General features: G+C 37.9%; 2 protein-coding genes across 3 annotated transcripts; both read left to right on the top strand.

Annotated features, from left to right (window-relative positions):
- The first annotated feature begins 6,220 nt into the window (after nt 1–6,220).
- LOC103929662 (branched-chain-amino-acid aminotransferase 2, chloroplastic-like) lies at nt 6,221–13,454 on the top strand. The gene is given in 8 exon segments (XM_018643099.2): nt 6,221–6,343; nt 6,469–6,563; nt 6,565–6,628; nt 6,754–6,885; nt 6,972–7,070; nt 7,166–7,378; nt 7,461–7,573; nt 12,896–13,454. Coding segments are annotated over 8 exon segments (972 nt in total). The 5' UTR covers nt 6,221–6,235; the 3' UTR covers nt 13,044–13,454.
- A 1,746-nt stretch (nt 13,455–15,200) lies between these two features.
- Nucleotides 15,201–21,827, top strand: LOC103929661. Of its 2 annotated transcripts, none has more exons than XM_048588280.1 (6): nt 15,201–15,381; nt 15,465–15,704; nt 15,874–16,083; nt 16,415–18,800; nt 19,328–21,490; nt 21,618–21,827. In XM_048588280.1, the coding sequence occupies exons 4-5, from the start codon at nt 18,790–18,792 to the stop codon at nt 21,153–21,155; spliced, it is 1,839 nt and encodes a 612-aa protein (XP_048444237.1). In that variant the 5' UTR covers nt 15,201–15,381; nt 15,465–15,704; nt 15,874–16,083; nt 16,415–18,789; the 3' UTR covers nt 21,156–21,490; nt 21,618–21,827. The 2 variants fall into 2 exon arrangements, with proteins under 2 accessions (XP_048444237.1, XP_048444236.1); XM_048588279.1 differs by having other exon boundaries at nt 21,615–21,827.
- The last annotated feature ends 5,917 nt before the right edge of the window (nt 21,828–27,744 follow it).

The raw sequence follows: 27,744 nt of genomic DNA, 5'->3' as shown, positions 1-27,744 counted from the left end.
CCTCTCCTTCGCCATCTTGAGTACGTCGTCCATTCCCCTCATTGAGGAGGACGAGATTCAGATCTTGCAGGTTTACTCCAAGGAGATCAACAAGCGCATGCTCGACATCATCAAGTCCAGGAACGTCGTCGCTTCCATTGCTCAAAACGGCGCCACGGAGTCCGAGATTGCGAGCTTTGCTGTGGAATCTACCGCTGCTGCTGCTAATGAGGATGCTAAGGCCAAAGAGTACTGATCTCTCCATGTGTGTTAGGTCACTCTTAGCTTCGTATTAAGGCTTTCATTTCGAGATCTGTTCGTATTTATCATGGATTTCTTGTGATGCCTATATACTTAATGACCTTCTAAATATTTAAACTTTGTTAATTTTGCTATGCGCTTCAATTTTCTGTGGATTATATTATCTAGGTTTCTGTTGTGAGTATTGGTCTACTTTGTTCGGAGATGTTTACGCTCAAGATTTTATAAGGAAGTGGGTGCATTTGGAATTGGAAATTTTTCAAAACCTTTCCTCTTGCAATATCTGGGTTTCCTATTGCATAATCTGCTCATTAGTGAATCTGTGCAATATGTGCAAATTCCATTTTTTTTTTTTTTTTTCAAAAAAAAAAAAAAACAAGGACCCGTGGACCTAGCCCAAACCACCCCGTTTCAACCGGGCCAGGTAAGGTCCGGTTCCTATATAAGAAAATGTAATCCCCAACTCGGCCCGATCCATCTCCTTTGCATCTTGGTCTGGTCCGGTCCCTTCAAATTTGAGCCTGGCCCGGCCCGTGCCCATTCTTAGTTTGAACCATTCAAAAGTTTACCAAATAAAAAAACTGAATACAGTATGCCTTCTCCACATAGGGTGATGCTAGGGAGTTCCTTACAAAAGTTTTTTCTATTTGAAAACACCAGAGACAACTTTTCTTATTAAAAACATTTTAAATATTGTAAGCAAAAAAAACAAAAATAAAACCACACTTAAATTCAAACAAAAAATTTAATAATAAAAAATTGTCCTTAATAGTGACAAAAGTTGCTAATTTTTTAATTAAAAAAATTTAAATAATAAAAAAATGTAGACAAAATAATGATGAAGAAAAATATAGTGTTATCCACACCCTTATTTTACATCCCACATATCTCTTGTTAATTTTTGTCATTTAAAAAAAAAAAAATTATATTTCATGCATTTTATTTTTATTAAGGAGAGGAGACAGTTCGAACTACAATAATATAAAAGAGGGAAGTTTCGAATCTAAGATACATAAATGAAAACCTAAATTCATTCGATCGGCTGTCAAAAATTAAATAAGATAATAGATATGAGCAATAAACAAGAATGTGGAGATAGGGTATAATAGTTTGTTTGTGCGAGTGTTTTTTTATTAACTTCTTAGTATAATAAGTACGTCAACGTGCTCTATGCTGGGATCCCTCCTCCGTCCTTAGCAATTTGGCGTTATATAAATGTCAACCCATCACCCGTCCTTCTCTGGGCTTTTGGTACTCTCTCTCTTCGAGTTCAGGGTTGTCCGAGATTTCGAGGCAGGCAGACAGACAACATCAACCATGATTCAGAAGACAATACGCTTTCATAAGTTGGATCGGTCTCTTGGAGTCGGTTCTTCTTTATCTCCATCATCCAAGGTTAATCTTTCGTTAAATTCCTCTGTTTTTTATTTCCTCTGTTTTCGGTTTCCCTTGTTTTAGATTCTATGTTTTATTACATTGTCGCATAATTTTACTATTCTACTCATTTTATAACGTGTGTATCTATTAATTAATCCTATAAATTTATTAGAAATATAAATTATGTCGTTCTCCAATCGAATGGTAAACATAGTCCAATCCATAATTATAGCCTTATAAAAAATTATTTTTTAGTAACAATATCAAACTATATTTATATATCATCTTTAACTGAAGAGGCATACTTAGCCTCTTTAGCCTCTTTAGTATTTTATTAATTTATTAATTAATTTAGTTAAACTATCTACTACTTATAAAGTGTGTAGGCAAATGTGTTCATACATATAAAATGTGTAGACAAATGCTAGTACTATATTAAAATGGGAGCAATTTTGCTACCCGAATCTAATTTTGATATATGCTACCCACATCCTTATAACATGACACATGTCCTATTAGTTAACCATGGTCATATTTTGTCTATTTTAGTATTTTGCATTATTTTAATATCAATTATATATCTTATTAATATTTAATTCAAAAAAATTCGTCTCTTCTCTTTCCAATCTTTACGCTTTCTCTCATCCCTTTGCCCCATCCCACCCAACTGTTTGAGAGCATCCCAGGCTCCCAGCAGTCACCCATTGCAAGCGCAATTGGGTTGATTTGCCTTTTGCTTAGGAAAAACAGCTCCAGCAGTAAAAATAGGAAAAGGCAATTGCAGGGCTTTGGCAGCTGCCCTGCCAGTTCTTGCGAGGGCATGCGCCTGCTTGGAGTAGCATCGGACAAGGCGGAGGCCCACCCCACATCAAGGACCAGAGCCAAAAAATTCCTGTTATTTTTTTATTTTTATTTTTTAAACAAACAATATTATTTATATTAACTGAAAATATCGTGGATTTAGTTTCATAATGAGTTGACAATAATATGGTTCAAATTCGCTTTTGACGAGAATCAAACCTAAGAATTCTCACTTACAAGTGAAGAAGAATATCACTAAACCGTAGTACTAAATAGTCTATTATGTTTTTTAGTTGGACTTGCAAACGTTAATTTGGTGGACAAAAGGTTATAAATATATTATTAAATCAAATATTTTAATCTGCCACTTGCATCTTTATCAACGGCCAGAATTATTCTAAAAGTAGAAAATTAAAAAAAGTTACTAAAAAATAGCTAAAAATTCTAAAGAAATACCAATATTTTTTTTTCTACAAATACCCAATCATATATTAAAAACATAAATAAATAATTTAATAAAATAAAATTTTAAAAATATATTTGTAAATAATAATTGCGCTTGTCTTTGCCTTTCTTCATTCCAAACTGCTAGACATGCACAAAGTCAATTACTGTTTAGAGTGATAGGTAGCGCAATTTTATTACCCTTACCCTTCAATTACCATTGCCCTCTACCAACTCATGGAGATGCTCTGAGAAGCACATCATAAAGATTTGCAATTCCTGAAAATCTCCAACAGCATCAGACAAAAGTTACAAGCGCGTATGAACAAGCTTGAAGCTTTCACGCAAAAACCCATAAATCATGCACATGAAGGCGTTTTTCTCCAAAACCCCTGTGGATTTTCTATACACAGAAGCATCAATGTGACACAGAGGTTGAAATTGCAAAGATTTTCAATGCCCAAAACAGACTGCAGCTGCTAATGCTAGCCCTAGCAAATAGGATGGATATCAGGCCAAGCTTGGCCAGCACGATGGCCCTTGGCCATGTTTTGCCTTTGTGTGCTCCAATGATTATTAGCCCACCTTTCAGCTGAAGAGGAGTTTTGTCTAAATCAGGCCATATTTTGGCACTTTAATCTTTTGGCTCTCTTTACTGGAGATGGTCTTAGTAACACCCCGTGACTTAAGAAACAAATTTTTCTTATGGGAGAATCACGATTGTGATAACATAACTTCGAGTGTTTCGTTGGTTTAACTTCCAAGCATGCATTTTGGTTTCATTAAAAAAATGCTAAAGAGACCACGTACAATGTTATATTACATTTAATTGTATTAGTGGATCCTAATTTTGTTAGACAAGTGGTATACAATGTGGTAGTAAGAGAATGTCCAAAGGAGTTGACAAATTTTTCTTTAAAAATGTATCACTCTTCAACAAACTCTTTAAATTTTATGTTTCAACTTAAAATATTAATTTTCTAACTTTATTTAATCTTGTGGGGCTGAAATTTTATTTCCAAACTCTTTACCCAAAAACCTTTATAACTTTTTAATGGCAGTCCCAAAACAGTTTAAGATGCATTTTTCCTACGTGGCATAACAAATTCAACTTTACTATCTAAATGCTATTTCTCTTAAAGATGCTATAATACAATCTCCTTAGGATCACTTTTTATTCATGATTGCCGACACAAGTGTATTTTATTTAGAGTAATACTAAAGAAATTAAATTTGTAAATAAAACTTTACAAACCAAATAATGTGTCACCACCAATAACAAACGAGCACGTTTATTAACCCTTAAGTGATAATTTAATTATTAACTTTCATATCATGTAATTTATAAGTTTTATTTAAAAATTTAGTTTTCCGAATTATTCATTTGATTAGTCAGAATCACATCGAGTCGTTTTCTTTGGTTAAAACACACTTGGTCAGCCGTCCTTTCTGTCTCATTAGCTGTCAAAGATGATTATTTTTCTACTTTTAATCCTTTTTTATTCTAATTATTTGTCTTGTCTATAATTAGAAGTCATGCTTCTTATCAAGAATAAAATAAAGCAGAAGCCATTGCATTCCTGCTGTGCTTTTTTTTTTTATAGGATTCTCTTGAACAAGAAAAAACAAGAAAAAAACTACTGTTTTCCAAACGTAAACTCATGTATCTTTAAGCATACAAATAAAAACAAAAATTTAAATTATTGGCCTATAATTCTAAATTATTTACAACTTATGCCACAATATCCTAATTATGTTAATCAATCATATTATTACCTACAATAATAGTGAATCTCGTTGAATTTTAATAGGCTTGATTTTAGGTTTTTTTATTCTCAGAAAATTCTTATTTCCGTCTAGCTTTATACTTTTTTAAGCAATCTAACGTTAAAATTCAAATGGTAGGTTCACTATTTGTGGGAGTGAAAATTCTTATTACGAATATTTTTAATTAATTTACCTATATAATTTTTTACGATTACCTAATATGCCTAATATGTCACATCCCGGTTCGGGAGGGATCATTTTTCGGGCCCGCTCCACCACTGTAGCACGATATTGTCCGATTTGGGCCCAGACCACGCCCTCACGGTTTTGTTTCTGGGAACTCACACGAGAACTTCCTGATGGATCACCCATCCTGGGAATGCTTTCGCGCGCTACTTGCTTAACTTCGGAGTTCGCATGGAACCCGAAGCCAATGAGCTCCCAAAAGGCCTCGTGCTAGGTAGGGATGGGAATATACATATAAGGATCACTCCTCTGAGCGATGTGGGATGTCACATAATATATATACATTTTTTTTTTAATAAAAAATGAAACATGCCTAATATATTTAATGATACATGCTAAATAACAAAATGAATGAACGTTAAGGAAACATGCCTCTAAATAATATAAGCAGATTATGAAAATTATATGTTACATATAAATGCAAGTAAATTATTTTAAACACACACATATATATATATATTGATTAAAAAATAAAACATGCCTAATATATGTAAAAACTTATGCAAAATAAAGAAATGTTATTTGACTTAAAATTAATTTAATTATATTTTACATAAAAATCTAAGTCAACTATTTGCACATAAATTAATAATACATGCTAAACATGCTTAATATGCCTAATAAAGTTATCAGGCATATTAGGCTAAGTCAATTGTTAGGCATATTGAGCATCTCCAAAGGAGATGTCAAAATGTTCACATAAGGAATAATGATAAAAAAAGACATCACTAGTATTTTCCAACCGAAATGTCAATTTCTATGTGGAATAACACGGAAAGGTAGCAAAGGAAGTTGTTGTCAAATTTGATGCTCACATTGTAACATAGTATCAAAACAGTCTTATCTACAATTGCATGTATCACATGTTTAATGTTTTCTTGATATCTATTTTCTCGTGTTAATTAGAATCTTGAAGTTTACCGTTGCTTCGGATCTGTACCTAAATCGAATGCAGAACAAGCATGTGATCCATTTGAATACAGGTACGATTAGTAATGCCTCAAAATTTGGTCGATTTAAAATTTCTTGCATACTAGGTTATCATTCATATATGAATGCTTGAAGTAATTCTGCGATATTATAAAAAGCAACTAGCTACTGGTTACCTTGGTAGGTCGACCCAACATTATATGAACACAAATATGGTTGACGAAAACAATGAACTAGAGAATTGAAGATTACATGCTCGAACACATGGTGGCTTTCGTGTTTTTCTTCAGAACATTTGGTTGTCTATGCAAACTAATTTGTATGTTTTTTGATTTCTCTGCATTATTTGTGCAGCTATGATCTTGATAAGCATGAGTATGCTGATGTAGATTGGGACAATCTCGGATTTGGTTTAGTGCAAACTGATTACATGTACATTATGAAATCTTCCAACGACGGGAAATTTGAACAAGGCCAACTTAGTCGTTATGGAAATATCGAACTTAACCCTGCTGCAGCAGTTTTAAATTATGGACAGGTAAGATTTTCAATCGAAATTGGTTAAAACACGCTTGAGATATAGGCTTATAAGATGGATTTTTGTTTTGGGGAAAACATAATTAGATTTCGATAAGTTGAAAATGGCTGACTTAATGTAAACAGGCAATATATGAAGGCACAAAAGCATACAGGAAGAGAGATGGGAAACTCCTCCTCTTTCGTCTAGACCAGAACGCGATTCGGATGAAGATTAACGCCTTCACTGTCAGTTGATCAATTCATTGAAGCTGTAAAGCAAACAGCTCAAGCAAACAAGTGTTGGGTAATTTCCATTTTCATTTTGCATCGGAAACTTTACTTGTTTTCGAGTTAAATCTCTTCCTGGAGTATGGAAATTGTGTATAAATTATTTACAAGTTTACAAATCTGTTCGGTGACTGAAAACAGGTTCCTCCTCCAGGCAAAGGGTCTTTGTATATTAGGCCTCTACTTATAGGAAGTGGCCCCATATTAGGCTTGGCACCATCACCTGAGTACACATTCCTTGTATATGCTTCCCCGGTCAGAAATTATTTCAAGGTTAGCAATACGCTACTTTCACGCAAAAGCGAGCGTTATATTTGTCAATTATAGTAAGATTTATATGCTTGCTATTGTTTTAATAGGAGGGCTCTGCACCCTTGAACATATTTGTCGAGGAGGAGTATGATCGTGCCTCTCGTGGCGGAGCTGGAGGTGTCAAAGGCAGTACCAATTATGCCCCGGCAAGCAGAATAATTACGACCGTTTTGAATTAGGGTTTTCATGTGTTACTAGTTACTACCTGTTGTAACTTGTAACCTGTACTGGATATATGTAGGTTTTGAAGGCACTAACCAGAGCAAAAAGCAGGGGATTTTCGGATGTTCTATATCTTGATTCGGTACACAACAAAAATCTGGAGGAGGTCTCTTCTTGCAACATTTTCATTGTGAAAGGCATTGTAATTTCAACTCCTGCCACGTCGGGGACTATTCTTTCGGGAGTTACTCGACAAAACGTTATTGAAATAGCTCGTGATCATGGTTACCAGGTGACTTTCCGTGCCAGTTGATTACACCATTGCTCATCTTCCTTATGGACTGATTCTAACAATGCCCTCCAAATGCGTTTAGGCCGAGGAACGCGTTATTCCGGTGGACGAATTGAGTGAAGCCGATGAAGTGTTCTGCACTGGAACTGCTGTTGGTGTTGCTCCCGTGGGCAGCATTACTTACAAAGGCCAAATGTGCTATTAGACCTACCCTCTGCACCTATTTTTAAATTCTCGTCTCTGTATTTTGTAGAAAAAGGTATGTAGGCTAAAAATATATTTGTTATTGATACGTGAATGTGGAAAAAATGGAAGAGAATGCAAATGGAAGAGAATGCTTTTTTTCTCATTATCTTTCTCTACAAGATTACAAGGATATATATACATGATACAAGTGTGTAGGTAGGACAAGGTAGCCGTCCTAGTGTGTAGGTAGGACAAGGTAGGACGACTGTAGGACGACTTGACGGCTGTAGGACGGCTAGTGTGTAGGTAGGACAAGGTAGGACGGCTGTAGGACGGCTTGACGGCTGTAGGACGGCTAGTGAATAATATTATATACAATTACACAAGGACTCCAACCATATTCCTTATTTGTCTAACACTCCCCCTCAAGTTGGAGAGTGGATGTCAAGAACTCCCAACTTGCGTAACATACCCGAAAACTTTTCTTTCCCAAGAGGTTTGGTAAACAAGTCTGCCAACTGTTGTGCCGTACCCACATGCTTGGTCTCTATTGTGCCATCTACAATCTTATCTCATATAAAGTGACAATCCATCTCAATGTGACGAGTTCGTTCATGAAAAACAGGATTGGCAGCTATATGTAACGCTGCTTGATTATCACAAAATAAAATGGAAGGACCATCCAAAGGAATGTTCAAATCCTTCAACAAAAAACGAAGCCAAACTATCTCGCAACAAGCACCTGCCATGGCCCTATATTCCGCCTCTGCTGAAGAGAGCGAAACGGTTTTCTGTCGTTTCGTCCGCCAAGAAATCAAAGAACCGCCCAAGAATACACAATACCCAGTAGTCGAACGGCGAGTGATAGGGCAACCTGCCCAATCAGAATCACAAAACGCAGTTAACTTGGTCTGGTTGTCAGAACGAAATAATAAACCTTGACCTGGAGTAGCCTTCAAATAACGAACAATACGAAGCGCAGCATCCATATGAGATATCCTTGGCTCGTGCATAAAACGGCTTAGAACATGCACAGAATAGATGATATCCGGCCGAGTGATAGTGAGATATATTAACCGACCTACAAATCGTCGATACTTTTCAGGATCCTTGAGAAGTTCTCCTTTATCAGATAATTTTGTGTCATCCATAGGAAAAGCAATGGGTCGTGCTCCCAAAAAACCATAGTCCTTGAGAATCTCTAATGCATACTTGCGTTGAGAAATATAAATCCCTTGTTTGGAACGAGAAACCTCAATACCCAAAAAATATTTTAAATCACCAAGGTCTTTTATCAGAAAATGATCACGGAGAAAAGACTTCAGATAATTAATGGCACTAGCATCATTGCCTGTAATCACAATATCATCCACATAAATGAGCAAAGCTGTGAAAGAAATACCAGACTTTTTAGTGAACAATGAATAGTCAGCTTTGGATTGTTGAAAACCGGCAGAAATGATGGCACTAGTGAATTTGGCAAACCATTGGCGAGAAGCCTGCTTAAGACCATAAAGTGACTTGTGAAGGCGACACACAAGATTCTCCCCCTGTCGCCGAAGACCAAGAGGAGGAGACATATAGATTTCTTCATGTAAGTCACCATGTAAGAAAGCATTATTAACATCAAGCTGATGAAGAGACCAAGACTGACTAGCAGCAAGAGCAAGAAGACAACGCACCGTAATCATCTTAGCAGTAGGAGAAAAAGTGTCATGATAATCAATACCTTCAGCCTGAGTGAAGCATTTAGCAACCAAACGAGCTTTGTAGCGGTCAATAGAGCCGTCGAAATTGTGCTTGAGTTTGTACACCCACTTACAACCAATGGGAATTTTGCCAGGGGGCAAGGAAGTTAAAGTCCAAGTACCATTAGCATGTAAAGCTTGAAGCTCCTCAGTCATAGCACGTTGCCAATTGGGGTCAGTGGTAGCCTAGGCAAAGGAGGAAGGCTCCACAGTCCGACTGACAGAGTTAATGTAAGAAAAATGCCTGGGAGAGTAACGGTGATAAGAGAGAAAATTACAAAGTGGATATCGCGTACCTTGTGTAGAACCGGGTTGCGAAGTCGAAGATGGGTGGGATGGCAGAATCACCTGCGAGCAAACGTAGTCTTTTAAATAGGATGGAGGTTTATGGGCACGGGAAGAAGTGCGGGGAAGGGGAGGATTGGTAGGTAGTGGGGGGGTAGGGATGTCCGTGGGTAAAGGGGCATGGGGAGGAACGGGTAATGGGGCAGCAAGGGAATCTGTGGGAGGCGTGGAAGGGGAGGAAGGTGGAGGAGGGTGAGGCGTCGAGGCAGGAAGGGGTGGGTTATATGTAAAGTTCAGAGGGGGTGGGATGGGTAGGGTAGGCGAAGAGGATGGGATAGGAGGGTGAGAAACGGCATAAGGGAAAGTAGTTTCGTGAAAGATGACGTCTCGACTAGTGAAAATGCGGTGATTGTCGAGATCGTAAAGGGTATAGGCCTTTTTTCCATGAGGATAACCGAGAAAAATGCAACGATGAGCCCGAGGGGAAAATTTGGTGGTGGGAGTGACAGAGGTGGTATATGCCAGACAACCAAAGACGCGGAAGTGGTCATAAGATGGGGTTTTCGAAAGGAGAACCTCAAATGGGGATTTATGATGGAGAAGACGGGTAGGGAGACGATTGATGAGATAAGTAGCGGTAAGAACACATTCCCCCCAAAACTTGATAGGAAGATGGGATTGAAAACGAAGGGCGCGAGCGGTTTCAAGAAGATGACGATGTTTTCTTTCAACAACGCCATTTTGTTGGGGGGTATAAACACAAGAAGTTTGTAAAAGCACCCCATGATCAGAGAAAAAACTACGAAGAGATAAAAATTCACCACCATTGTCAGTACGAATGCATTGGATGGTAGTGCGGAATTGGGTAGTGACATAAGCAAAAAAATCCTTAATTAATTGTTGAGTGTCGGATTTATGTTTCATGAGGAAGACCCACGTAAAGCGAGAAAAATCATCCACAATGGTTAAGAAATAATGAGCACCAGAAAGAGAAGATTGACGATTCGGGCCCTAAATATCACAATGAATTAAAGCAAAAGGGAAAGTTGATGAAATTGAACTCAAAAGAAAAGGTTGACGAGTTTGTTTTGCCAACGGACAAACATCACAAATATTACTAGAATCAAAAGTACAATTAAGAGAACTAGATGCTAAACCTTGCAAACGAGTGGAGGAGGGGTGACCAAGACGCCTATGCCAGAGGGAGGAGGGGATGGTAATGATGTTGCAGAGAGGTTGACGGGTGGGGAGAGAAGAGGTAAGGGCCACAAGGTAATACAGATCGCCACGTCGCTTACCCACACTAATCATCGCCTTCGAAACCAAGTCCTGCAAAACACACCAAGAAGGAAAGAAGGTTATGGAACACAATAATCCATCTGTAAGTTTACCAACCGATAAAAGGTCCACTCGGAAATTAGGGACACATAAAACATCCTTCAAAGTAACTGATGAATTTAAAGGAAGAGTGCCGGTAAAAGTAATGGGAGCGGAAGCACCACTAGGCAAAGAAACAGGCGGCAAATATGAAGGAGAACGATTAACCAAACATGAGGCTGAAGAAGTAATATGATCCGTAGCACCACTGTCAAGAATCCATTGACCATGACGAGAGGTGACAGGTAACAAACCTTGGGCAAAATCAGTAGTGAGCACGGCATTGGCCTGAGGAGGGATGGTGGTGTCACGTAGAGCAGCTAGAACACGGGAGTGCTGCTCGGCAGAGAGGTCAGGCATGGCAAGCTGCAAGTCATGCAAAGTGGGCTGGGCCCCGTGCATTTGGTGGGTCGCTGGAGTAGAAGAGGAGGCGGGGGCCTGGGTGCCTTGCACGTGATGGGCCTGGGTGAAATTATGGGGCCGGGAAGCAGAAAACCGTGGCTGCCGGGGAGGACTGGAAGGTGCATGGTTGCGGGAAGAACTGGAAGCAGTGGCACGGCGCGGTGGTCGCCACGGTTGGCCATGGAGGGGATGGCCAACGGGATAACCATGAAGTTTATGGCAGGTGTCTCGGGTATGATAATCAAAATTGCAGTAGGTGCAGTGGAGGGGAGGACGAGCAGAGGAGGGACGGGACGGGCCACGAACAGCCATGGCAGCAGGTTGATCGACAGAGCGGAAGACGCCCAGGGAGCGTTGTTTTTCAGCTTGAAACACCGAGGAACAGGCCTGACGAACAGTGGGGAGGGGATTCATTAAAAGAATCTGGTCACGAACAGCAGCAAAGGATTCGTTGAGGCCCATTAAAAATTGCATGAGTTGTTGACGGTCATGCTTGGCGTTGCAAGAGCACGTGCAGCCATCATTATAAGAAGCAAGCTCATCCCAGAGAGCTTTCAGGCGAGTAAAATAGGCCGAGATAGAAGAAAAACTTTGAGAAATTGTAGCAAGTTCCCGGTTGAGTTGGAAGATGCGTGGAGCATTACTTTGAGAAAAGCGTTCGTGAAGATCATCCCATACAGCTTGGACAGAGGTGGAAAAAAACACAGATTCTTGAAGGTCAGGTTCCAAGGAATGCAGAAGCCAAGAGAGAATCATGTCATTGCAACGACGCCAAGCCGCGTAAGCATCAGGGTCGTCGGAGGAAGAAGGTTCTTGGATATCGCCAGTGATGAAACCAAGTTTATTCTTGGCACTCAAGGAAAGCTGCATGCCACGAGCCCAGGATGTGTAGTTATCACCATTCAACTTCTTGGATACAAGGACAAGATTCGGGTGGTCGGAATGATGAAGGGAAAAAACACCATCGGAAGAAGAAGAGTCAGCCATGGGAACGGCAGAGAAAACTGCCGAAAAAAAAAAAAATTAAGGCTAGGGTTATAAACCTGCTCTGTATACCATGTAGAAAAAGGTATGTAGGCTAAAAAATATATTTGTTATTGATACGTGAATGTGGAAAAAATGGAAGAGAATGCTTTTTTTCTCATTATCTTTCTCTACAAGATTACAAGGATATATATACATGATACAAGTGTGTAGGTAGGACAAGGTAGCCGTCCTAGTGTGTAGGTAGGACAAGGTAGGACGGCTGTAGACGACTTGATGGCTGTAGGACGGCTAGTGTGTAGGTATGACAAGGTAGGACGGCTGTAGGACGACTTGACGGCTGTAGGACGGCTAGTGTGTAGGTAGGACAAGGTAGGACAGCTGTAGGACGGCTTGACGGCTGTAGGACGGCTAGTGAATAATATTATATACAATTACACAAGGACTCCAACCATATTCCTTATTTGTCTAACATATTTGGATTAGATTAGAATACCACTTGAAGAAAAATATACTTACTTATGCTCATGTGCAGGATGGAGTACAAAACTGGTGTTGAGAGTGTATGTCCACAACTTTACTCAACCCTAGTAGGAATTCAAACGGGACAGATTGAGGATAAGAAGGGCTGGATTATGGAAATTGACCGAGCTTTTTTTACCCACAACAACATTTCAGATTAAAATTTAAAAGAAAAAATTGCTGTCATGATCCACACTTTGCCAATTGTACAGACTGCAGAATACTACTTTTTTTTTTTTTTTTTTTTTTGGGGGTTATCCAGTTTATCAGTTTTTTGTGTTCAATTTATCTTTTGATTATCATTCAAAAAAAGAAAAAAAAAAGAAAGAGAAATTATCTTTGATTATTCATTAAACAAAACCCCATTTGAATTATCTAATTAGGCTTTTTTTTCTTTCTATATTGTATTATTGATAGACTCATATTATAATGCTGCCACATAGTATTATAACTCGCAAATTTATAAATTAATACTATCAGATCTAGGTTGAGGGATTTGATTGGAACTTATCTCAAACCAATCACACGATACCATATGAGAAACTTAAAACACATGAGTAGTGTTGTTAGTTCAAAATGGCAGAATAACGTCTCAAAAGGTGTGTGTAAGTCATTCTCTAAAAGCAATTCCACCCCTAAAGACTTTGCACCAGCACCCAGCTTATTTATCCACTCAAGTGAACAGTAATAGACTCTAATGTACAGTAATAGGCCAAAACATCTCCATCCCTAAAAATCTGTTGGCACCCAGTCCATCTAATATTATATTATTTTAATCATATCAATTAATATTTTATCATTTTATTTATTTGTTCTTTTTTCTTCCTTTCTCTCGAAAGGTCTAGCATTTTTGTTTCCTTCCCACTGCTTCCATTCCTTCTCCGATCCTTTCTCCCCTTATTTCTACGACCAACCGTCTCTCTCCCCACTCTTTTTTTCTCCCCTTTTTCTCCATGTTTTCTTCTTCAAATGAGGAAGTTGATTATGCACCTTATTTCATTTGGATCGATGCTGGTCTTTCTTCTTGTTCCTTGAATCAGAGAGAGCTATCTCTACCCGGTCTTTGCACGAAGCAACCGGAGCCCCAGGATTGGCGGAGTGGAAATCGGGAAGAGGAAGGAGGGATTTAAGATGGGGTGTAGATGAAGAAGGCGTACAAGTGTATCAGATGGGGTTCCAGGGATCGGGAGGCGTTGGAGGCACGACAGAGAGTGATGGAGGTGGAGATTGCGGTGAGGGTGCAAGTGGAGATTATAGAAAATAAAATTAAAAAAGGCCCATGACGTCACGCTAGCGACAACATGGCGTCATAAGGCCCGGCTCATGCCTCTATCGATTTTGGGCTGGCTTGGAGACCAGCTTGGGCTGGGTGCCGGTCAAAATTCTGGGCTGGAGTGGTTTCACTGGGTGCCGGACTGGCTTTTTGGCTGGGTGCTGACCTTTCTCACCCTCGATGGAACTGCTCTAAGTCTGACCTTGTTGTTCACTCATATTGTAACAAGTCAATTATTTGCCTCACGTGATGGTGTTGTCATCAATCACATTGAAAAACTTAAAACACAAAATGTCTGGACTCTCAAAAAAACGTGTAACCAAATTGTGTGTTAGTCATATCATATTGAGGTCATCATCTCCATATTCATATCATATTAAATGTATTGTTCACATGTATTATAACAAGTGGCATGGATTGAGACGAATCACTCTTAAAAGTCAAATGCTAGGTAAATCATTTTTTGTAAAAAAATGAATTCAATCATCAAATACCATCGTCTGATCTACAAAACATAATCTAAAAAAAAATACTATATAATCTAAAAAGATACTATCTCTGGCATAACTATTTGAGAAAAATTATAAAAATGGTTCTTCAACTTTAATCTAATTGGAGTAATAGTCCCTCAACTAAAAATACATGATCATTGGTTTCTTAATTCATCAAAACGTGCAAATATGGTCATTTTCGTCAAATCTGTTAGAATTCCGTCAAAATGAGTCATGTTTGAAGGATCATTGCTACAATTAGGTTAGAGTTGAAGAATTATTTCTCCAATTAGGTTTAAGTTGAGTGACACTGCTAAAAAAATTTCATTTGGTTTTCCATATTTCCTCCTTGACTCATCCTCACGTGCGTGACACGTGACTCATTTTGAAGAAAGTTTTAACAGAGTTGGAGAAAAGGATCATAACTACACGTTTTGATGAGTTAAATGATCAATGATCATAAATTTTTAATTAGGAGACCATTGCTGCAATTAAATTAAAATTGAGGAACTGCTACAATTTTCTCCTAACTATTTCTTATAAACTTGCTTGCAGAGCGCACAATGGGTAGCCTCTAACCCTAGGTAAAAAAACCTGTGATTTTTACAAGGATCAAGACGCCGTTTCGTTTCGAATTTTTACCGTGAGAGTCCAAATAAAACTGTGATTCTTAAAGTTTTACATACATCTTCTTCTTCCTTCTCTCAAATTTTGCCGCCACTTTCTCTCATAAAGGTACCTCCTTGTCTCATCACACAACTCTCTTCCGCTTTGTAAATTGCTAAAAGCCTTTTCCTTTTTCTCAACTTTTTTTTCAGGCGTTCTCTCTCTCCTCCCTGCAGTGTTGAGCGCGCCATTGCAGAGAAGCCATGAAACCCTCCGCTGCAGAAAAAGCCTTGCACTCTGCCAAACCTCACATAGAAGAAATTAGAACCAAAAAGTTCTCCATCGGAAAAACAAGGCCAAACCCCTTAACTCTCGACCTCCACCACGCCGTCACTAGCCTCTCTGCTGAGCTCTACCAGAAAGACATCCACTTTCTAATGGAGCTCATACAGGTATATTGCTTAGTTTCTCAGAAAAAAAAAAAAAAGTGAAAAAGTTTCGATCTTTACGATACTAGCATCGATGAAACTTGAAAACAAATTGTGGGTTTCTATTTTTGTGGATTTTAATTTGTGGGTTTGTCTTCTGGTGGATTTTTATTTGTGGGTTTTCGATTTTCAGAATGCGGAAGATAATGAATACAAAAAAGGGTTGAACCGACGCTGGAATTTGTCCTGACAAAGAAGGACATAACTGGCAGTGGAGCTCCGGCTACTCTGCTTGTTTTTAACAATGAGGTCGGATTTTCCCGGAGCAACATTGATTCCATATGCAGCGTAGGCCGTTCTCCTAAGAAGGGGAAAAGACATCTCGGGTTTATTGGAGAAAAAGGTAAATTTATTAGCAAACTAAATGTGGAGATTCTTGATGATGAGATTATAGGGTAGTGATTTTTTCACTTCCCGTGTTCTCTTTCTACGCTCCTCCCTTGTTTCTGTCCTTGATTCTCGTTTGATTGAGGGAGGAGTGCAGGGGGAGAAAAGGGGAATGCGAAAATCACTTCCCAAATTCTTAGGGAGGATGGATTTTCTGCAGATATTTTCTACGTTAGAAAATAACTTTATGAATTTCATTCATGTTTTTATAAGAGCATAGTCTTCGATACCTTTGTGAACTGTTGATTATCATATTAGAGTTGTAATGTCGTGGTTGCTTGCTGCAGGAATTGGGTTTAAAAGTGTGTTTCTTGTAAGTTCACAACCTCACATATTCAGCAATGGATATTAGCAATGGATATTGAGTCAAATTCAGGGAAGAACCGAACAAAGATTGCAGTATTGGATACATTGTTCCTGAATGGGTTAGTGGGGAGCCTGCTCTTTCGAGCATACTTGATGTATATGGTGTCACCAAGGTCGTGCCGGCAACTACAATTGTCCTTCCTCTAAAGCCTGAGAAGGTTGAAACAGTGAGGGCACAACTATTGCGTTTGCATCCTGAGCTTCTTCTTTTCTTATCCAAGGTAAACCGGGTATATGTACGTGGGTGTGATCCCAAAGCAGCCAATGGTGTCACAACAATTTCTATATGCACCGGGACTGATCTTATGAATGTCTGTGATAAAACCGCCAATGCACGTGTTATTGAACTTTTGGTTAAAGAAAAAATGGGTGCCAGTGAGGAGAAGTGCAAGTATTACTTACGGAGACAGGCATTTCCAGTAAAACCTGCTAATAGAGTTAATACTAGGATGAATGTGGAGGAATGGGTGATCACTCTTGCTTTCCCATTTGGAAACAGACTGAGAAGAGGTACTTCTTTTGTCGGTGTATTTGCTTTCCAGCCTACAGCCATGGTCACAAGCTTTCCCTTTGTAATTCAAGCTGACTTCATCCTTGCTTCTTCAAGTGGATGATGTATGGAATCTGGGAATTCTTGAATGTGTTCCATCGGCGTTTGTTAATGCTTTTGAGTCTTGTGTGAAAGAGCTCTCCCTGTTTCCTTCAGTGGGTCAGGCATTTCAGTTCATACCAACTCAAGCATCACCAATTCCGGTGTTTAATAAATTAACAGAGTCCATCAAAACTAGACTGCAAGGTCTCGAGATAGTACCCTGTGAAATATTTTCTGGCGAGAGGTTGTTTTTCCAGCCTAAAGAAGTAGTTAGAATCATACATAAATTCAGGGACCTCTTAGTTCGAATTAGAAGGGAAGGGGTTGTTTTAAGTGGTTTATCTTCATTGATGAAAGTCTCACATTCATCTCTGAACTTTCAAGAAACAAGAGGAGTTATGGACTATCTAGGTGTAGTATATGCTTCTTATAATTGGTATGCACAATGCATTAAATCCTGCAATATTGTGTTGCAAGTATCTGATGATGTCTACATTCAACTGCTTGGTTTTATTGCTGATACTTATAAGGATTCATCGTCCATACAATCATTAAGTACCATGCCTCTTCTTAAATACATCAATTGTGACGGGAATATGGAATTGCGTACAATTCCTAATACAACACCCAAGATTGTATATAGTGTGGAGCTGGAGATTCACACATGGCTGAGTAAGTGCAATATGGAGTTTGGATGTCTTGGTAATTTTTATTTCTTGCCCAATAGCACTCGGGAAGCACTTTTAACTCACAAAAGAAGTTCATTTCTAATCGAATGGCTTTCCAGAAATGCAGGTTTAAGTCCTTGTTCGGCAACAGAATTTGTTTCCTGGCTTTATCCTTACTTATCATATAAGGAACCACTTCTTCCAGTCGCCTTGGTCCATTTCCTTTATCATGCCCACATGAAAAACATCATTGATGATTCTCAATTGTATTCCCTTCTCACGGTGATCCCAATTATTGATGGGACTAACCAAGTCAGAATGCAAAGAATTGCAACTCTTGTCTCGGCATCAAGGAGCAAATGGGTGAAGTTGTTGGGACCTCTAAATCCATTCGTGGGACAATATTACATTGATATAGGAGATGTTTATTCTAAAAGTAGTATGCTTCTTGGAGAATCTGTGCCTCAGGATGAACTTCTTCACTTTGTTGTTAAGTTCAGTAAAGCTGTGGACATTCCCGAGTTATGTCCTCCAGACGTGGTGTTACAGATAGCATCTCATGAACTATCAAGTGAGAAGGCCTTTTTGTTGCTCGACTGGATCAGATTACTTCGAACCAAGGGTTCTTTACCTACAAGATTCCTTGAAAGCATTCGAAATGGAAAATGGATGAAGACATACTTGGGTTATTGTACCCCAAGACAGGCCATTCTTACAAACGAAACAGGGGAAGGTATTTTTGATATGATGAAGCATATTCTGGAGGATATCTCGATTTTGGACATGGAATTTTACATTGATCGAATCATGCTTTATCAAGATGAATTGGAATTCCTTGGTGTGGGGATTAGATCAGTAGATGTGCAGAGATTGGTTACCGATCGCTTTAGATCTCTTGCTTCTCCTGGAATGAGCAAAGAGTATGCATTTTCTTTGCTGACTTTCATTACTTTCTCTAAAGCGAGGGGTATGCTTGATATGAATTGGTTGGCTGTTATGAAGGAGAAGAAGTGGCTGAAGACTCATAAGGGCTATAATGCTCCCAAGGTATCTATCATCTTGCCTTCTGAGATAGACACTCAATCCTGCTTGAAAGTTACAGATCTTCCTATTGTTGACGATGCTTTTTATGGGACAAAATTAAGCTGTCTGTTATCTGAATTAAGGCTACTTGGGGTAATAGATGATATGAAAAAGGTGCTAATATTGATTGCAGAGAATCTGACTTTACCTGCAGATCAATAAATGATATGAAAAGGTGCTAATATTGATTGCAGAGAATCTGACTTTACCTGCAGATCCATCTTCCAGGACGAGTAATTGCTTTTTCTTGATTCTTAAATGTATCAGATCTTTAGGCTCTGAAGCTGATGGATTGATTGAGAGAATTTTGGTTTTAGATGCCCTGCAGAGACTGTTCTTGATTCTTAAATGTATCAAATTTTGTTAAATGTATCAGGACGAGTAATTGCTTTTTCTTGATTCTGAAATTTTGCTTTTTCTTGATTCTTAAATGTATCAGGATGAGTAATTGCTTTTTCTTGATTCTTAAATGTATCAAATTTTGGTTTTAGATGCCCTGCAGAGACTGTTCTTCTCCCTGACGCTATATGGGGTTCTTTGTTGAGTACTCTTGAGGTTCCTGCGATAGATGAATTGTATTACAGGAATGAAATTAAGCATTTTGTTGATGAATTGAACGCAATGGGAGTGGGAGTTGATACTGCCAGAGCAACTGACTTGGTAGCTACTCAGTTTGATTCTCTCTTGCATTCTTCTAGCGGCTTGGCTCCTGAGACAGTGATGGCACTGCTAGGTTGCATTCGAGAACTGAGTCAAACAATGCCTTTACCATGTCCTGAACTGACTTGGTTGTCGTCTGAGCAGTGGTTGAAGACACGACATGGTTATAGAAGTCCTAGCGAATCAATTATTTTCAGCTCAAAATGGGGGTCAATCTCGTGGTTTGTTGATCTTCCTATCATCGATGATACAAACAATGGCATCGGAATATATAAGTTCAGGGATGAACTTCAGAAGTTAGGTGTCATCACAGATTTTGAAGGGGGAGCTCTGTTTGTAGCTAAAGGTCTCCGTATCCCCTTCGAAGCTGAACTAGTTGGTGCAGATGGTATGGTATCATTGCTAGAATGCATCAAGTCTCTGATGTCAAGGCCTCCTGATGAGCTTTTACTGACTGACTTTCTCAACAACATTGCAAAAAGCAGGTGTTTGAAGACTGGGGCTGGTTACAAAACGCCGGAAGAGTGCATTCTGTTTGATCCAGCTTGGGAGAGTATTTTGAAGAGGTCCGATGCACCAAAAATTACAATTGATGAAAAGTTTTACAGAACTGATATTTTGGCATACAAGGATCAGTTAAGAGGTATTGGTGCGAATGTGGATCCCTTAGGTGTTTGTTCTCTCATTTTGGGGCTTCTATTTTCACTCACAGATACATCTTCAATTACAAGAATTTATAGCTTTCTCAGTAAGTTCCACTGGCACCCAGAAGCAGTGAGCAATTTGCAGGTGTGGATACCTAATCCAAATGGTACAGGTGTATGGGTTAATTCTCAGGATTGCGTACTTTATGATAGGAAAGACCGGTTTGGCTCCTGCTTGTTTTGTCTTGAAAACTTTTACACCAAAGAGATCCTACCCATTTTTTCTTCAGCCTTTGGAGTGGCTGAAGATCCATCAACCAAAGATTACTTGCAGCTATGGAACAGCTGGGCCTTGAGGGGTAATGGGCAAGTGACTTTGGAAGAATGCAGCTTCTTTTGGGAATATGTTTTCGATAACTGGAATCCTGAATTGGAGGATACTCTAAAGGGGAGCTTGACCAAATTACCTGCTACAATGTCCGTGGCCGAGGATATATTTCTGATCAGCACAGGTGAAGTTTTCATTGGAGATGACTTGCAACTCAAGAAAAATTTCTCTGGTTTTGATAAGGCTCCTCTGTTTGTGTGGTTTCCACATAGCAACTGCTTGCCATCAGTTCCTCCGATAAGACTTTATGAGTTTTACAAGTCACTCGGAGTTAGAAAGCTTTCTGAATCTGTTGAGTGCAACGTGAGTCATACACTATCATTGGAGCACTGGGAAAAGGTTGATCCAAGCGAAGGGTTAATAAGGAGGGGTTTAATGAAGATTATTCTGGGTTTTCTTGCTCGTCCTCATGTAAACATGCCCTTGAAGAGGAGACACAAGGCTGCAAAATCTATACTTGAACTGTCAGTGTACAAAGGTGACAAGCCGAATCAAGTCTGCTATCGGCTAATGCAATCTGCAGGTACAGTAGTGGAAGTAGAGAAACTAAAGCTGGTTCTTTGGGAGAAAATTCGCAGTGCTTGCTCATTAAAAAATCAGCCTACGAAAGCGGAAAAACTGATATAGAATTTGCCACTTGTTTTGCCGATGAATTGGCGCAAGGGATGTTAGCGCAGACAACACACACTGCTGCAGATACCTTGAGCAGGATTATCCAAATGGGATTCATGTTTGATTTCAATGAGAATGACGTGGACTTTTTGCTGTTGGAAGAAAATTTAGAGTTATTTGTTGAAGATGCACTGTTTCTTGATGCTGCATTCCTCCCGTCAGGAGGAGGTACTGGTCGTGTTTATCTAAAGCGTTCGTGTAAGAAGTCGGAGCTATTAGAACCTCTCACGCCAATGGAGCCATGCAAGAAGCAGCGTCAGGGATGAAGGGGCAATGATCCTAATCACCAGGTGAGTTTAACTTGGACAGTAAGCCAGAGCAATTGTGTGCTTGTGCAAGAGTTTAATCTGGACATGCCTCTACTTTGTTATTTCTGTTTGTCACTTTGAAAACTTGTTAATTTTCATGTTGCAGCAGAGATGTATCAAGGAGGAGTGTCAAAAAACTGCACTGGATTCTCAGGAGCTGCAAGATGCATATATGGGAGTTGTTCAATATATGCTCTCTTTTTTTTGGAACTTTTGGTCCAATTATTAAGTAGTTATTTATTTATTTATTTTGTAAAGGTATTATTGAATGCCTAAAAACTTGTCTTATCAATGGTAAACTGGAATTCGAACTCCCTTTAATCCTTTTTTTTCTTTCGAATTTTGAATTGAATGAATCAATTGAGAATAAAGAAGAGGCGTGGAGAAAGAAAAAAAACGAGAGTGTGAAAATTGCGTACATTTTTGTCCGGACCAGAATTAGTCTTCGATTGTGAGGCACAAAATGCTTTTGTCTGTACCAAACAAGTTCATCATCTCCGGCTAAAAAACAAGAAAATAACCAACCAATTCAAGTATGTTATCGACGGTGTTTCTCGCTGGGAAACATCACGGAAAAAATAAGGCTCAAAATGTACCGACGATGTTTCTTGCCGGAAAGCGTTCGAGTGTACGCAAGCAAGCAACCAATTCAAGTATGTTATCGACTAGTGCCATCTGCGAGTACGAAGTAGAAAAGTTAAAGCGTGTTCTTGGGGAGAAGAATTTGTCACTTCTTTCGCTGACGAACTCGTACAGGGAAAACCTACTGCAGTAGATACATTGAGTAATATTATCCAAGTTGGATTTTTTGCAGATGAAGCACAACTTGGAGCTGTTAGTGGCGGATGTGCAGTTTCTTGATAACGCATTCCATGCGACCGGAACACCTGCTGTTGGTATTTGATACAAAAGGCGTGCAGATGAGAAGTCGGAGCAGTTAGGCCCTTCCACACCAATGCCTTCAAGCAAGAAACCCACGGCAGTGAAACGGAGCGGACGTCCTTGCTCTTTTTGTTCAGACCTTGAAGCGTCAGGATTCAGGGTCTTGAAGTTTTATTTTGATGCATTTAGGTATTGTATATATGACGGTCTACATGAGACTACATTTGAAGTCCTAGCGAGAAATTTCATCCCAATGAGCCGGAAAATGGAACTAAATCCGCCACTTAGTCTGACAACTTCCTTCCTCAAGTAATAAAAAATTAGGCTACATCCAGCTCAAAAAAAACTATGGGTCTCACGAGAAAAGTAGCAATCCATGTGAGCCATATTCTGCCACTCTCCCTCACTTGCGAATACACTTATACTCTCATTTTATTTATTATTTTAATTATTTTTGTTTTTATGTATTTTTATTCCAAAGGTCCTCCATTTTGTTTGTATGTTTAATGCTTAAGACATAAAATGACATAATATGATGTATTAAGGGGGCTTACTTTTATTAACTTCAAAATAAAAACACACTACATATTGAAATGACATTGGTAGTTTAGAGACCTAAACTAAAAGCATAAACCAACAACGTATCAAATTATAGGGGCATTACAATTTAGTTATTTGAAAGCATAAACAAGCAAACAGACCTAAATTGTAAAGTCATTACAAAAGAGTTATTTAAAGAGAGGTTTAATGAAAATGGTTTGGATTAAGTTCATTTTAATGAAAAATCATCCACTAACTTTATTTAATAAAAAGAGCCTAAAATTTAATGAAAAATGACAACATACAATATAATAAGAACAAAAACTAAAACTCATAAGTAGAAAACAAGCTGTGTGCAAAACAATTTTTTCTTTCTTTCCAGCCTATGCCCATGACGGAAGCTCAATTCTGTCCGTCAGTCCAATTCCTCTAATTTGTTCGTCAACCAACAAAAAGTCTTCTCAATTCATGATATTTTGAGAGCGAGAAAGGTAGATGAAGAGAGAGAGAAAATATTATTTTATGTTAAATTTTATTTTTTAATTATTTTAATGGTGAAATCTAATGGGAATTGATGGAGGACGTAGAAATACACGTGGCTCGTCGAGGCAGTAGAAAGTCTACATTTTTTTTATTTGAATGTGTGTGATGTGACATGTGAGAAGTCCTTCTTTCCTTCCCATCTTATATGATATATTGTACTAATTAAATTGGACTATGGAACCAGTCAAGCTCAGTTACATATTCTTCCTTTGTCTCCATAGCCATATACTTTTTTACTTGATGAACATTATTCATATATAATTAAATTTAAATTGATTTTTTTTTTTTAAGTATATCGATATTTTTACATTAAAAGGAGGAAGAGTTCGGCTAAGCCACACAATAGATAGCCTAATTTGGTATCGAATTCGCCATCCACAAGATTCGAACCTAAGACCTCATACTTCGAAGTGAATAAGAAAACCACCAGACCGTAATAGTGAGTGACAATTGATTATGTCTTTTAATTGGCCCAGGTTATGTCTTTTAATTTTGGGGTGATGGGGCTTGAAAGTAGCTTCAACTACATTTATGGCGTGCATAAAAACTTGTAAATGAAATTAGAGAAACTAAAATGAGATGTAAGAATTGCTTATTTACTAATTTATAAACTAGTAAGCAAAATGAGAGGAATTAAATTGAGAAGGGTCTCCTGACCAGTGGCTAGTTGTTTGATTTAGGAAGAAATTATATTACTGGACCAAGAATATGTGCAATTTTGGCTAAACAAATATTTTTTTTGTTCGATTGGTGCACTCAATATATGAATATATATATATATATATATATATGTAAAGCTTATGTGGGGGCCTTATTATACAAAATATTCAATTAGAGTAAATGTGACAATCAAATGAAAACATTAGCAAGCATTCACTACTTCTAGAACTGAATACGGTATTATCATTATTTCTTAAACTAAACACTGATATTATTACTATTTTTATTACTATTTTTTAATTGAACACAAATATTACACAATTTCTAAAACTAAATACGGGTACCATCACTATTTCTTAAACTGAACACGAACTATTTTTGAAACTGAGTATGGGTACTACACTATTTATGAAACATATTATTTTTGAAACTAAACACTGGTATTATACTATTTATGAAACTGAATACAATACTACACTATTTATGAAACTTACCATTTCTAAAACTAAACATGGATACTATACTATTTCTAAAACTAAACACGGATACTACATTATTTTTGAAACTAAATATGAGTACTACACTATTTCTGAAATTAAACACGATTATTGCACTATTTCTAAAACTAAACACAAGTAGTGCACTATTTCTGAAACTGAATATTTTTTAAACTAAACGCGGGTAGTGCACTATTTTTGAAAATAAACATAGCTACTACATTATTTCTGAAATTGAACATTGATATTATCACTATTTATTAAACTCGACATTGATGCAATTTTCCCTTGATAATATGATTCTTTTGAATTATAATTAACTGTTTTTTCAATTACGAACACAACGCGCTCATATGCTAGACAAATAAGTAAATAATTTTTACTCTAATGTTAAAGTATAGGATGTGTATCTTTTACTAATTTGTTTGAATACTCCATTAATTTACGGTTTTTATGTAAGGGCTTTCAATTTTACAAATTGCAAAGACACATAATTTGCATAGCTAGGGACATATTTGATTCTAAATATGACAAGTTGTAAAGCAATTCTTATAGGATGAGTCGGCCCAAGTTACGTTGCAGTGAGGGGCATGCAATCTCCTTCGGGTTGCTACCAATTTGCTAAACTAATATAGCTTACACCAAATGAAGACATTTTAATTCCTTCAAACTGCTTTTAAAAAAATAAATTAAATTAGAGGATCCTTACCAATAGAACAACAGAAAAACAAAGAGGAAGACACTTCGTATTCCGAAGAAAATTGAGGACTAATTTATTGATCAAGTTGCAATCAGCATATATATTGAGATTCAAAAATCAAATCACAGCCACAACATAGAAATTGCAAAGAAAATAATATAAAATAAATTGATGGTGGGTTTTACAAATTTCAAGACAAATGGTTTTAGAACTTTAAAAAAATTAGAAAAGAAAAAAAAAAAAAAACCTTCAAATTGATGATCTTGATTCTAAATGTGCCATAAACAAATAAGGGGTTTGTCGGAAAATTTACACACCTCTGGCTCTTCTACTTTGCTCAAATCGAGCTCGGCGACGACAAGCCATGGCTCAATCTCACATACTCGCTCATCAGCATCTTCTCCACGATGCTGGGGCAAGCTCTCATTTCCCAGGTCTCGTTTCTCTCTCCATCTCCTTCTATAAAATCTGTTAATTCCACACAAAATGTATAATTTGATTACACCTATTACTTGGTATTGGCCATCAATTGCATTTTTAGTAATTGGAATGGCATTTGGTGTAGATGAAGGATGATGGCGATGTTGCCGATTGATTTCGAGCAATTTCGAAAAATTTGTGATGTTGAAGAGTTTTATGAAGCTTTAGAGGAGAAACCCAAGATAACATTTATCGAGCCACCCTACATTCAACATCTCCATCAAACATAAGATCAAGCAAAAAAAAAAAAAAAAAAAAGGAAAAGATATAAGAAAAAACCATGGACTTGAAAAGCAAGGTTTTCGTGGTTTTCTTGTTGTGAGTTGAAAACCACGGAGCTGAAGCAAACACCAGCTAGGTCTGAGGAGAGGTAGAGCCAACAGTGAGGGTTTGACGTTAGGGGCCAAAACTGACGTTAAGGGTAAAATCGGAAGTTTGATAAATTATTTTGTTTGGGCCAGTTTTATTAGACTGATTTGATATTGGGTTTTGTAATAACTATTAAATAAAGTTAGTATATGGTTTTTTTTGTTAAAATTCAAAAGTATTGAAACTTTTTTCATTAGTTTTCTTTTATTTAAATGCTACAAACACAAGACTTGGCCTATATGTGCATGTTCATTCCACCATGTGCAATTAAATTACTTCAGAGGTTGAAGTGAGAATTTGTACCTTTCAACGGATGAGATTGAGATGAGAGAATCTAATCGGTTTATAGATATTGAAATCTAATTTTTGTCAGAATTTTTTTAGGTTGAAAAGCTCATAATTTTTTTAAGATAACATGTTAAAAAATCAACTTAAAAAAAGTTAACACACACAAAAAAAAAATTATTACCTAATTAAATTACTACATAAATAAATATAGGGGGCGTTTGTTGCGCCGGACTATCTCGGACTGGATTAGTTTCAAGGACTAAGCTGGACTGGCTTAGATTAGACTAAACTGGATTAACTTAGTGAAGCGTTTGGTGCAGTATTGGACTAAGAAGCTGGATAATAACAAATTCTAATATTATATTATTTAATATATAAATTATTAATATTTTATTATGATCTTATCTTTTTCTCCATCTTTTCCTACCATTTCCGTCCCACTCTTTTCCTCTTCTCTCATCGTCCCACCCTCTCCCTCTTTTTTCCCTCTTAGACCTCTCAATTCATGTCTCTTTTTCATTCGTGGTCAAACTCCTTATTGATTCAAGTCTCTATTTCTCTGTCCTCCCTCCCTCTCTAGCTATGCGTTGTTCGAACGGAACCTCATGGCTTCAATTTTCCCGACGAGTTGCAGGTTTCCCGATGTGTTTTCCGGCCAACCCTCATTAAATTGGACGAAGTTAGCACCGCCAAAAAATTCATCACCATCCCTGGACCGAGATCTTAGCCTTGAATGCTCGAATCTGTCATGAATTTGAAGAAGCCCAAACAGGCTGAGACTTCCAGGCCATTTTCCGGCCACATTCGACCAAATTTTAGCCTCGATTCAGATAAAATCGTAATCTTGTCACTCCCAGCTTCAATTTGGTATATTTTATATGAAAGTTGGTTGTGAAATGGATCTGAAAGAGAGTCGGAAAGTTAATGATTGATCTAGGTGACCGGAGATGACGAGGAGTCTGTCGGGAGTGGTCGTTGAGCATGACGAGGATGAGAAAGAGAGGATAGTCTTAGCTAGTCCCATGGTTATTGGGGGGTCTCGCTAAGACCTCTTAGTGAAGGGTTTTGTTCATGCTAGTCCCCTTTAGTCTCATTAATGTTAGTCCCAGCATGAAACAAACACAGTATTGGACTAATAGTTAGTTCAGTTCAGTCCAGTCCAACTTAAAGAGAGCAAACAAACGCTACCATATAGTTCTATATAAAGTTTGAAAAATATATTAATCCCTCACTAGAAGAGAATACTTTTTAAAACCTCAAAATTTTCTGGGAGTTTT

Source organism: the organism of the source record quoted next, unplaced genomic scaffold (assembly GCF_019419815.1).
Source record: "Pyrus x bretschneideri cultivar Hongxiangsu unplaced genomic scaffold, Pyrus_bretschneideri_v1 Contig28, whole genome shotgun sequence".
Taxonomy (NCBI): domain Eukaryota; kingdom Viridiplantae; phylum Streptophyta; class Magnoliopsida; order Rosales; family Rosaceae; genus Pyrus; species Pyrus x bretschneideri.
Note: the sequence above shows the minus strand (reverse complement) of the source record. Positions and strands in the feature narration are given on the sequence as shown.